At 38.9% G+C, this 13,853-nt stretch overlaps 1 protein-coding gene across 1 annotated transcript in view; it reads left to right on the plus strand.

Annotated features, from left to right (window-relative positions):
- LOC126244783 (serine/threonine-protein phosphatase 6 regulatory ankyrin repeat subunit B-like) overlaps window positions 1-13,853 on the plus strand; it is a 285,876-nt gene that overhangs the window by 171,990 nt on the left and 100,033 nt on the right. The window contains exons 8-9 of the mRNA XM_049948266.1: window positions 9,665-9,763; window positions 9,842-9,934. Of these exons, the coding sequence (XP_049804223.1) occupies window positions 9,665-9,763; window positions 9,842-9,934 (192 nt within the window). The remainder of the gene's footprint in view (window positions 1-9,664; window positions 9,764-9,841; window positions 9,935-13,853) is intronic.

The following is a 13,853-nucleotide window of genomic DNA, read 5'->3' on the forward strand; positions in this document are numbered from 1 at the left end:
TTGAGTCCTTATCTGGAACTTACTTTTAATCCACCAAGAAGTTTTATATCAGCATACACTCCAGTACAGAGTGAAACTCTAATCTGGAAATAATCCCCAGGCTGTGGCTAAGCCACCTCTCCACAGTCTTCTTTCTTCTAGGGATACTACTCCCACAAGTTATGCAGGACAATATACATAAAATTTTGAAAACGTGAGCTGAGGTAGTGGTGGAAGTAAAGCTGTGAGGATGGGACATGGATTATGCTTAGATAGCTCAGTCGATAGAGCACTTGCCCACAAAAGGCAAAGGCCCTGGGTTCATGTCCCAGTCAGTTGCACAGTACTGATTTGCAAGGAAGTTTTACAATATATTTATTTTATAATTACTCTGCAACATGTTTTGGAGCTATAGCTTCATTTTCAAAGACTGTATACATGTAATGGGCATTACATCTGCTTATAAGAATATAGAACTGTAACAGAAATGAGAGAAATAAAATCTCATAATATATTATGTGTGTTTGATCACACAACACTTGTCTTCTGCATTGTTGAAAGATTACATGTTTGCATTTACATTTCGAATGATTTAACATGTTTATGGCAGTACTATATGACCCTTATGACATGTACTTAAACCATGTTACAGTGATAATTTCCATTTGCGTAGATTGAAGAAATAAAATAATTCAGTGGCTGGTTGTTTCTGCATTCATGGGGGGGGGGGGGGGGGGGGAACAGGTTTGTGTACAACATATGCCTACAAACATCAAGAGCATGTATACCCTGATGTGACTGCTGATTTCAACAATAAAAAATAAGGTCTGATGCTTTTTGAAAAGCCCACATTTATGGGGGGGAGTCAAAAAGTGATGGGACTTTTGCAGTTTCTTGTTGCAGGGCTTGGTACACTGCTAGTATCCAGAGCTGAAGTATTGTTGTCTGCAACAATTCTGTCTGATGTGTCACTGTTATTCCTGTGTTAGTCACTGTGTTGTAGCAGATGGCTCCATTGTCGATCTGTGCAGAGGAGGAAATGAGGGCAGTGATTTGCTTTTGTTTTTGCAGAAGGTATTAAACCTGTGGAGATTATGATCTACAAATGGATAGAGCACTTCAAAGTGGAAAGAACTTCTATTTGTGATGAGGAAAGATCAGGCGGACCATAGATGTCAACAACTGAGGACAATTTTTAAGTCATTGACGGTATGGTGATGGAAAAATGATGAATCACAGTTGACAAAATCCCCAAGATTTTAGCTTTCAGTCATGGTTCAGTGTATTCTATCTTACACAACAGTCTAAATCTTCAGAAAGTATGTTCAACATGCATACCAAAGGAATTGTCAGTGCAGTATAAGGCACAAAGGATGGACAACTCTTGTAAACATTTGGCCTTTCATCAATGCGAGAGAGCTGGATTTTTACAGAAAATCTTAACTGTAGATGAAATGTCGGTGCATCATCATGAACTAGAAACACCCATCAATACCAGAAGTTAAGAAATTTAAACATCAGCCATCAGCTGGTGAGATAATGCTAACACTATTCTGGGACATGGAAGATGTGGTAGCTGTTCATTTCACTCCAACAGGCAATACAGTGAACAGTGAGAACTATTGTGATATGTTGTAAACTAAACTGAAACCTGCAATCAGATCCAAACACTGCAGAAAACTGTGGTGTCATCCTGCAGCAAGATAACATTTGGCCAAATTTTGTTGAAGCACAGGGAGGTTATGTAGAAAAATAATTTATGTTTCAGTTTTCCATCATTAGATTAAATATTCCTTTTCTCAATAGTCCCTTTACTTTTTGACTTTCCCTTGCAGTACAGAGGGAAAGAAATCAATACAGTTTTCCTCATTAGCTGACTCCCTCATCATCTATCTGATTTATGTGTCATAGTAAACTTTCCAGGGAACAACATTATAAAATATTACAGAGGGATTGAAAGGAATATAGTTCACTTTCCTGCTTTGCCACTAAGTTTCCACTGTCTAATAGCATTTTAAAAATGTTTTGAACTACAAGAAGAAGTTTATTCTTCAGCATGGGATTGCTATAATGTTTAACTGACTTTGATATTGGGCAAGTTTTTGACATGGGAATAATGTTGTTTACTTTTCTAATTCTCTTTGACAAGTGCACTTTAGGCTCTAAGTTAGATTTGTAGTGTGCATTATGCAATCAATTTTTAGGTATTTAAATGTATTTAATATCAACAATATAGGAAAAGGCAGATTGCTACTGACTGTAAAGAAGACACGTTAAAAAGCAGACAGGCACACTTAAAAGACACTTACATAGAGCTTTCAGCCACAGCCTTCATCAGTAAAAGAGAGACACATACCATTCACACATGCAAGCAAGCACATCTCATGCACACACGACCGCCTCTCAGGCTGGGATGCAGCTATCACATGATATGCAAGCAGCAATCTTGAGGGGACAGGGAAGGGGAATGGATAGCAGTGTATGGATGGTGAGAGAGATGGATGCTGTCTAGTGGAGTGTGCAAGGAGTAAAATGCCAACAGACCTCTACCACAATAACATTGTGGTACAGGTACTTGATGTAAATATTGTTATTTTTTACATTGCTGACATATTTTTTCAGTTATTTTAAATATTGAATTAACATTGTCACACTTGACAGACATTACTGATGTGGAAAATAATTAATTCAGATATGGTGGTCACAATAATGTTTGACTGACTTTGATATCAGTTTTAGAGACAAGTTTTTGATGTGAGGATTAAATTGTTTACTCTTGCCAACAAGTCTCCTGTAAGTTTGAAGTTAGATTGGCATGTTTGTTTTATAATACTGAATGCAGTTCATATTACAGTGCTTGGATATCAGTGAGACAGGATGTGTTGGAACTAGCAAAACACTCGGTCAGTGAGTTTAGTCTCGCTTATGCCTGCCTGCCTGCTTGTCTTGTGATACTTGACTACACTTTAGATGTGGAATATAATAAAACTGAGATTTTGTTGTGACTTGACCAGAAATCAAACTTTGCACACATGCAAGTGCTGCTTTATGTAATTTTTGGATAAATATTTTTGGATACGGAGCAAAAAGTTCAGAGTTGGATACTCTCAAGTATCCTGTAAAGTACTCTGAAATACTGCAAGTTACACCATTTACATAGTTTTTGGTTGAATGTGGCACAAAAATATATGTTTCAGAGCATTTTCATACTACTACGCACAGCCAAAAATACTGTAAGTTATATCATTTATGTACTTATTTGGATAACTTCTGTTGAATATCGATAAAAAAGAGGAAGAAAAAGAAGAAGAAATAAATCTGACAAGTCACCAATTTCTGCAGCTCTGATGAAATGTAATTTTTTTAACATGATGCAAAAAATTCAGAGCATGCAGATACTTTTGAGCAGGATCGAGATGGATGCATTATGACTGGATTTTACATTTTAAGGGTCCGTAAAGTACTAAGCAGTGATTCGCTGCTTCATTTTAATAGAGTGCTGTGAATGACTTGAGAAGGTGTGAGGGGGATAGGGTGGGCATGCGGCAAGTGGAGCTAAAAGTGAGAGGGAGAAATGGGGCAGGGCCAGTTCCACCATGTGTAGGTCCATTAGGTCAATAACACAGGCAATGCTGAGACACCCTCCTCTCTAACGTCACATAAACTACTGACAAGAAACTATGTTCAAAATGTGTGAACTTTTTTAGCTTACTTGTGTATGTATGTGCAACTAATTATGACATGAAGGATAAGATATCAGTATCTGTTTCTTGATGTTCCTTAATGAATATTTTGCTTGTAAATTCATGTGTTTCACGGTAAAAAATGATGTTCATATGTCCTGGGTGTGATTATTTTCAATAATATAATTTGCACACAACTTCCACTTGTTTTTCATCAGATCTTTTATTTTCTCCGTTTTCCCCTAGTTAAACTTCCACAGGAGATAAACAGTAACCAGATTTTTCAGACAAAACCAATCAAATTTACAGCCCAGCAGCTCACACCATAATGCATCATACAACTGACTGCTCCATTACTTACAGACTCCATACTACTTGTTACATACTAGTCAACAACAAAAATACATGAAGATGCAGTTCAGTCTTTTATATCCTAAGAGTCTCATACAATTAACTGCTTCTTGTTAACTTTTTTTTCAGAATAAATCATAAAAATAAGAAAAATGACAATAATTTTAAATTATAATTATGATTTAAAATTAAATTGAAAATGAATCTTGCATTATTCTTATACAGGATATGTCAGTTCTATTTTAATTTTTTTTTAATAGCAGAAATAATTTACCTTGGACTGCGTCATAAATTCAAGGTGAGTATCATATTCTATGATACAAGAGACAGAGAAATAGGAGCACTGATCAGTTCCATTACAGTGTGACATCACATACATAAATAGAGTGGGCCAGAATGCCTGTAGCAAACATGACAAAGTTTGAGGATAAATATTTATGAATTTTTTTAGCTGACGGTACACTTTTTGTGGATTCAGCATTTTAGCATGAATGTATGACTTTATAACAAAATCTGGATTATTGTTTAATTTTAACTCATTGTGGAGCTGTCTCTTTTATTCCTGGTTTAATTCACTTATGTTAACTGCTTACTTTCTTTTACTAAGTCCTGGTAGAAAAAAAATCAATTAAATGCATTTAAGAAATTATTTAAGTACTTGTCATAGATTCTGGTGTTTGAAATGCAGTGTTTTACAGGCCAGCTTACAACACTTAGTTTACTGCTGAAAAAATCCATATTATTTTGCTGAAATTCTTTTTTATATACATTTTCTGGAGGCTTTAATGTAACTGAATTATATGGAGTATGTAGGTCTACACAGTACTTTTTAGATTTTCAAATTCATAGATCGTAATAATATTGTCAATACAGGTAACTATCCTACTGTTCTCTAGCACCTTCACAAAAATTTAATGTGAAACCTAATTTCTGAGTTAGGTCATGTTATTTCATGGATTAACTGTTTTCAATTAAAAAACTTAAATTTATGTCTGTTGTGATCACAAACTATTTCTTACTTTATTTATGAAGTTTTTTCTAGGAAATATTAAAATTTAGCTAAGAACACCTTTGTTACAGCACTCCAGAAATTCTATAGATTGATACAATCACTGTCTTCAGATCACTTAAATCTGTAGGGCAACTCTTGAATACACTCTTTTCATTTAATAATTAAAAATGTATCATACTTTATAACTTATCAAAGAATCTAAAAGAAAGCAGGAGCCTCCATGATATTTATTTCTTGTACAGCTTCTTCACTACACAGGCCATCTGGATACCCCCTTCCAGCACAAGTTTCTCAGAACTGTGCAGATGGGAATTGTCTCTGCAACACATCCCGTGCTCTCTCTATCCACCTGACCTATACCTTCACTAACCTGTACCCACTGCCTCACCTTGACTTTTCCTTTCTCTCTTCTGTCCACACCATTACTTCTCCATCCAGATCATGGAACGAGTTCTCCTACCACATTTCCTCTCTGCCCCAACACCATGTGGGCACTGTTCTTCCCCCACTCTCTTCTTTTTCTACCTCCTCCCCTTCTCTCTCGCTTCCCTTTCTCCTTATTTGTCTTCAACATGCTCTTGTTCTCCCCCTTCCCCCTTTGCCTCACCCCTCTCTCAGTCCCACTCCCCTCTCCCTCTTTCTTCATCTCTTTTTTTTTATGTTCTGTATACTCTTTTCATCTTGTTGTGCAGGCACAAAGTTACCTGTTTAAAGATTCGACTCTTACCCTCTACCCCCTCCTTGCATATTATCTTACCTTGTTTCCACCTCTATCAGCTCAGGCAACTGCTTTCATTAGTTGAGTATCAATAATTAGTCTTCCCCTGGCCTTGGGAGTATGCATTTGGGTGTCTGTGTGGTTGTGTGTGTGAATTTGTGTACTGTTTCTAGAGAAAGAGCTACTTCTGAAAAGACAGTGTGAATACTGTTTTCTTTTATGTGTTACTGTGCTCTTTGCATCAATGCGCTATAGGTGAGTGGTTGCCTTTCCCTCATGTTACATTTTGCTCCATACAGGAATTTCCATTATTGTCAAAATTATATTTGGAGAGAGTGAAATTAGAATCAGTTTCCCATTTCAAATATCTCAGCAGCACAACTTTCAAAGACAACACTGTTAATCAGGAAATACTCAGTTGGACACAGAAAGCATCCAGCTTTTACATTCAAATCAGAAAACCTTCTATGTGACCATGAAAAATGACAAAAACAAAAACAACCATATACCTCACTACTTTGTGCCCATTGCCATTATGATTTAGAGACATGTAACCTATGGAGAAAGACTTCATTGAATTCAAGTTTGGGTTTGGGTTTGGGTTGTTTGGGGAAGGAGACCAGACAGCGAGGTCATCGGTCTCATTGGATTAGGGAAGGCAGGGAAGGAAGTTGGCCGTGCCCTTTCAAAGGAACCATCCTGGCATTTGCCTGGAGCGATTTAGGGAAATCACGGAAAACCCAAATCAGGATGGCCAGACACGGGATTGAACCGTTGTCCTCCCGAATGTGAATCCAGTGTCTAACCACTGCGCCACCTCGCTCTGTTTGAATTCAAGTGACAGAAATGAGAATTACAAAAAAATATGAACCATACTACTAAGAACAACAAAATCATAAATGAGGTGAATAGGAATGTAGCCAGCATCAAAGGCCCTCTTATTAGTTTAATAAAGAAACACAAACTGCAGTGGTGTGGGTTCTATATGAGAATGGACAAGAAAAGATCGGACATAAAATATTTTGAAATTAATGTCCAACACAAAAGACTGTGCAGATGGCTGAGAAAATGCAGGATAGACACAGTGCAATCACGCATGGACAAGAGGGAATTCCAGTGGAAAGATGTCCACAAACAGAAGATCTATAAAGATAGGATGAGATGGCAAGCACTTGTACACCACACTGCGTAAACTCCAGATGAGAAATGATGATGATAATGGTGATAATGTAAGGGATGTAAATTGCAGAGGTAAATTTAGGCTCAAATACAGTAAGGAGGCTCAAATGATTGTAGGCTGTAATTGTTATGCAGAAGTGAAGAGACTTGCATAGGATAGACTAGCATGGAGAGCTGCATCAAACCAGTCCTCAGAATTACAGCCTCAGAACAACATCAACATAAGGCTTTTTCCTGTTGTTATGCCACTTGCATCTATATATGTTGTGTGTCAAGTTTCTTTGAGTTTCTAACGATGTTTTGCTATGCCTAGCTCACCTGTAAACATAATTTTAAGGTTCTTCAGTTTCCTGTAATGATAACAAAGGTTTATCTGTTATATTTAACAAGCTCTGCACATTATGATGAGAAAGTAGAAATCTGTTATACCTGTTACCCTTTCTGATGCCAAGCTGCCATTTTTAGGCTCCTCTAGTGAATTTTGTAGCTATATCTTGAATAGTTTGTTAGGTCTGCCTTTCAAAGACATTACTCTAACACAAAAAGTCCTGGGAAAATACTGGAAATCACAAGGATTTGACAAACAGTGCTCTGATTATAATTGATGCTTCTGGAAGACTATGTTTGTTGCTGCAGTGGTTGGTAATAGGAGCCTCTGAACATGGAATCCAAAAGTCCTAATAATTATTGGAGTGTCTAATGAGATAGGCTTTTGATTTAATTTATGATGTATTAATGTTCCTATCTTTTGTCTGTTTCTGTGGGCAACTTTGTAATTTCCTTTGTCACTAGAATAATGGAATCTAGGTTGTGTAATAGGAAGGCATGGGAAATCTACATGAGTATTGTATTTACATATTTTATTGGGGTAATGCATTTCAAAGTCCATAAGAAATGAGTAAGGTTATTTACTGTGAGGTAAATTAACAAATAAATCTACTGCTGGTTGCTGCACAAATGTTGACAAGAGTGTGTTACATAAATTCTGGAAAACCTGAATTTGACAAACCCTTAAGGATAGGTGGCAACTGTCCCATGAAACCCCGCATATGAAAAGTAGTCAGGGAGGAATATAATACTGCCCGCTACATACCACTCCAATAGAGACAATGAAGACAAGATTGCACTAATTATCATGCATGTGAAGGCATTTAAGCACTCTTCTCACACTCCATACAATAACAGTGATTTGTAGAATATGGATGTAAATATAGAACTGAAAATTCCAGATAAATGTAAAGTCCTCTCTGAAGTCTTCTGTTTACTGTTATGTGTGATATCAATATTGTTCAGATGCATTACTAGATTTAGATGCAGTGGTCTGGGAGATTATCTCATAATGTGGCAGGATAAGAACATTTGCAAGAAACTGTGCAACTTTGGTCTGAAGGTTAGGGCAGTGGCAGGTCATTATTAGTGTTAAAACATGGCTGAAATAAGTGTTTTGATCAACTTATAAATGTCTCAATTCTATTTTTTATCTTCTTGTTATCAGGGCACCAAACAGTTTTATGTACTCAACCTTTTAATGGACTATAAAAATTAAGGAAAGAGTACTACCTCTAATGACTGTTAATTAATTTTGAAGTAATTAAATGTACCCCTGCTTGCTTCCTGCATTCATATTTAGAACTATTGTTTCTGCTAAGAAAATCTCACACTTATATTAATCCAGCAAATACTGCACATACATGACACTTAATCCAAGCCAAACATTCATCTGTTGAGCCAAAAACTGAATAAATGCCGTAATGTTGTGAGGAAATACAAGATACAAAGAAATTAAGGTTGCCACAGGTTTCCAAGATGGATTTAGATCTGGAACAAAAATTTCGTGGGGAAAGGAACAAACATGGTTGCAGTGTGTGAGAATAAAAGAGTTCTTTGCAATGGTCTGAAATAACATGATCCATAGATTTCTGGAACAAGTCCAGTGAGCTGATTAAGCAAACCGTAACCAACATGAGTCCAAGTTCAGAGGAACAGTGTCACAGCCCTTCAACATCAGAACTGGAATGAGGCAGCAAGATGGACTGTTCTGTATGCTCTTTATTTGTGTTATTGATAAGGTGATCAGACAATGATTGTGAAAAATGTGAGGAGGGATAAATTTAGTATTTTAAAATAAATGTGTGGTTTGTCCTACAAACTACAAAATTTTCATAAAACAGCTGTCAATGTGTGACTAGTGTTCAATGCAAACCTTTGACAGTATTTTGTTTCTTGTATTTCGTAACTTAACACTGACATGCAAGTTGAAACATATGTTAACACAGAGTTTCAAGTACATGTTATTTCTTAATAATGCATGTGATCCCATTATTTTGTTCAACATGTACTATGCATCTTACTTTACCCTCAGAATCAGTTAAATTTTAATTTTTGTTGTTTATACAGTATTTTATGTAAAAACTAGTGTGTGACTAGTGTTCAATGCAAACCTTTGACAGTATTTTGTTTCTTGTATTTCGTAACTTAACACTGACATGCAAGTTGAAACATATGTTAACACAGAGTTTCAAGTGCATGTTATTTCTTAATAATGCATGTGATCCCATTATTTTGTTCAACATGTACTATGCATCTTACTTTACCCTCAGAATCAGTTAAATTTTAATTTTTGTTGTTTATACAGTATTTTATGTAAAAACTAGCAGGGAAAATCAGGTGTGAAATATATTTCTAAGTAATGTGTTCATGGTATTTCATTAATGTATACTTTATGTTCCCTCCTTTTTATAGTTAGTCACAAGATTGATTGCTGCTGGAGCAGATGTCAATAGCAAAGAAAGAGGGGAAGCTGAGAAGTCAACATTACAAGGGCACACAGCTCGATGTTTGGTATGCTTAGACACTTATAGCTCATAATTAATTTTGTTGAGGTTAGTATTAAATGTTAATAGTGTAATTTCTTCACAGGAACGCAGTGTATTGTCATATAGAGGAGAAGGTTTGATTGATACAGAATTTTCTGGCAATTCCCCACTGTTCAAATCTCTTGAGTCAGAGAAGGTAAAGTAATTCTATTTTATTTATAGCAATAAATGAATGTTTACTCATTATCATGTCAGGCAAGCAAAAAAATAATTTCATTAGTTATATCTTCCATTGGTCATTGGCGTGATATATATATATATATATATATATATATATATATATATATATATATATATATATATATATATATATATATATATATATATCTCTGAAAGATATGTGATGTGACTTACCAAATGAAAGTGCTGGCAGGTCGACAGACACACAAACAAACACAAACATACACACAAAATTCAAGCTTTCGCAACAAACTGTTGCCTCATCAGGAAAGAGGGAAAGATAAAAATATATGGGGAGAGATAAAGGTGAAAACGGAAGTGGAAATATAGTGAAAGTTATTATAACTAGCCGAATAGGTTGTTTTATACGTGAAAGCAGCTGTTATTGAACTGATCTCCAGTTGATTTCTGGTTCACCTTTATCTCTCCCCATAAATTTTTATCTTTCATTTTCATTTCAACCTCATGTTACACTTTCCACCTTCTAATACCATGTCACCCTCACAACACCCCCACAACGACCCCATTAAGTTTTATTTACATTCCCTCCGAAAACATGCCTTCACCCTAGCCAGATTACACTCGCATATTTTATTTTCTCAGGCTTGTCTGACATTTGGCATAACCCCCAAAGGCCTCACACTTAAAGTTCCCATCTCTGGCTGCAACCCTTCTTTCCATCAGTCCCTATACCAGTTCCAAACTGAACAATCCATTGCCCTCACCCACCTAATCCTTCACCTACACATCAACTCAGCCAATGAACACACCCGTCAACTCCTATCCTTAATAAAAGTCCTCAATCTTTCCTCTCCCACATCCACACCGGCTATTCAGAGCATCCTCCTACAGGCCAACCGCAAATTAGAACAGCATGCCACCCTTCACCTCAAAAAACTATCCAATCTCCTGGTTTCCCACCTCCGGAAAGGCAACTCACTCACCCTTCACAACCTTTCTAGCAAACCTCAACCACCTCTCATTGCACACAAACCAAGTCTCTCCAATCTACTCAATCTCCCACTTCCAGCTCCACTCCCTCCAAAACCTCAAAATGTGGGTTTTAAGGGAGAGGGTAAGGAGTCATTCCAATCCCGGGAGCGGAAAGACTTACCTTAGGGGGAAAAAAGGACGGGTATACACTCGCACACACACACACACACACACACACACACACACACACACACACACATATCCATCCACACATATACAGACACAAGCAGACATATTTAAAGACAAAGAGTTTGGGCAGAGATGTCAGTCGAGGCAGAAGTGCAGAGGCAAAGATGTTGTTGAATGACAGGTGAGGTATCAGTGGCGGCAACTTGAAATTAGCAGAGATTGAGGCCTGGTGGATAACGGGAAGAGAGGATATATTGAAGAGCAAGTTCCCATGTCCGGAGTTCGGATAGGTTGGTGTTAGTGGGAAGTATCCAGATAACCCGGACGGTGTAACATCATGCCAAGATGTGCTGGCCGTGCACCAAGGCGTGTTTAGCCACAGGGTGATCCTCATTACCAACAAACACTGTCTGCCTGTGTCCATTCATGCGAATGGACAGTTTGTTGCTGGTCATTCCCACATAGAATGCGTCACAGTGTAGGCAGGTCAGTTGGTAGATCACGTGGGTGCTTTCACACGTGGCTCTGCCTTTGATTGTGTACACCTTCCGGGTTACAGGACTGGAGTAGGTGGTGGTGGGAGGGTGCATGGGACAGGTTTTACACCGGGGGCGGTTACAAGGGTAGGAGCCAGAGGGTAGGGAAGGTGGTTTGGGGATTTCATAGGGATGAACTAAGAGGTTACGAAGGTTAGGTGGACGGCGGAAAGACACTCTTGGTGGAGTGGGGAGGATTTCATGAAGGATGGATCTCATTTCAGGGCAGGATTTGAGGAAGTCGTATCCCTGCTGGAGGGCCACATTCAGAATCTGATCCAGTCCCGGAAAGTATCCTGTCACAAGTGAGGCACTTTTGTGGTTCTTCTGTGGGAGGTTCTGGGTTTGAGAGGATGAGGAAGTGGCTCTGGTTATTTGCTTCTGTACCAGGTCGGGAGGGTAGTTGCGGGATGCGAAAGCTGTTGTCAAGTTGTTGGTGTAATGCTTCAGGGATTCCGGACTGGAGCAGATTCGTTTGCCATGAAGACCTAGGCTGTAGGGAAGGGACCGTTTGATGTGGAATGGGTGGCAGCTGTCGTAATGGAGGTGAACCAGAAATCAACTGGAGATCAGTTCAATAACAGCTGCTTTCACGTATAAAACAACCTATTCGGCTAGTTCTAATAACTTTCACTATATTTCCACTCCCGTTTTCACCTTTATCTCTCCCCATATATTTTTATCTTTCATTTTCATTTCAACCTCATGTTACACTTTCCACCTTCTAATACCATGTCACCCTCACAACACCCCCACAATGACCCCATTAAGTTTTATTCACATTCCCTCCGCAAACATGCCTTCACCCTAGCCAGATTACGCTCGCATATGTTATTTTCTCAGGCTTGTCTGACATTTGGCATAACCCCCAAAGGCCTCACACTTAAAGTTCCCATCTCTGGCTGCAACCCTTCTTTCCATCAGTCCCTATACCAGTTCCAAACTGAACAATCCATTGCCCTCACCCACCTAATCCTTCACCTACACATCAACTCAGCCAACGAACACATCCGTCAACTCCTATCCTTAATAAAAGTCCTCAATCTTTCCTCTCCCACATCCACACCGGCTATTCAGAGCATCCTCCTACAGGCCAACCGCAAATTAGAACAGCATGCCACCCTTCACCTCAAAAAACTATCCAATCTCCTGGTTTCCCACCTCCGGAAAGGCAACTCACTCATCCTTCACAACCTTTCTAGCAAACCTCAACCACCTCTCATTGCACACAAACCCAGTCTCTCCCATCTACTCAATCTCCCACTTCCAGCTCCACTCCCTCCAAAACCTCAAAATTTCAATCAACACAATCTGGTACCACAACACCCTAATTCAGTAGTTAACCTTTCCTCCAAACCTCTCTCCCAATCCGAAACCTCTGTCCTATCCAAAGGCCTCACCTTCAGCCCCACTCCCAGATTCAACCAAACAGCCCTCGTCAAAGATTTACTGTCCTACACTCATACTCTCTGCTGGAAGTATCACTTTGCCATGAAGAAAAATGATCCTGATCCTACCCCTAATGATCCAACTCCCCAAGATACTATCCAAATTGAACCCTGCCTGGAACAGTTCCATCCTCCGTCACAGCGGGACCCACCTCCTCTTCCTCAAAATCACCCTCTCCAAACCTTCCAGGAATTTCTGACTTCCAGCCTTGCCTCTCAATCCTTCTTAAAAAACCTTAATCCTACTCCCAACATCACCACTGCTGAAGCCCAGGCTATCCGTGATCTGAAGGCTGACCGGTCCATCGTCATTCTTCCGGCGGACAAGGGTTCCACGATCGTGGTACTTGATCGTCGGGAGTATGTGGCTGAGGGACTGCGTCAGCTTTCAGACAACACCACATACAAAGTTTGCCAAGGTAATCCCATTCCTGATGTCCAGGCGGAGCTTGAAGGAATCCTCAGAACCTTAGGCCCCCTGCAAAACCTTTCACCTGACTCCATCAACCTCCTGACCCCACCGACACCCCGCACCCCTACCTTGTACCTTCTTCCTAAAATTCACAAACCCAATCATCCCGGCCGCCCCATTGTAGCTGGTTACCAAGCCCCCACAGAACATATCTCTGCCTATGTAGATCAACACCTTCAACCCATCACATGCAGTCTCCCATCCTTCATCAAAGACACCAACCACTTTGTCGAACGCCTGGAATCCCTACCCAATCCGTTACCCCCAGAAACCATCCTTGTAACCATTGATGCCACT

Source organism: Schistocerca nitens, chromosome 1 (genome assembly GCF_023898315.1).
Source record: "Schistocerca nitens isolate TAMUIC-IGC-003100 chromosome 1, iqSchNite1.1, whole genome shotgun sequence".
Classification (NCBI taxonomy): domain Eukaryota; kingdom Metazoa; phylum Arthropoda; class Insecta; order Orthoptera; family Acrididae; genus Schistocerca; species Schistocerca nitens.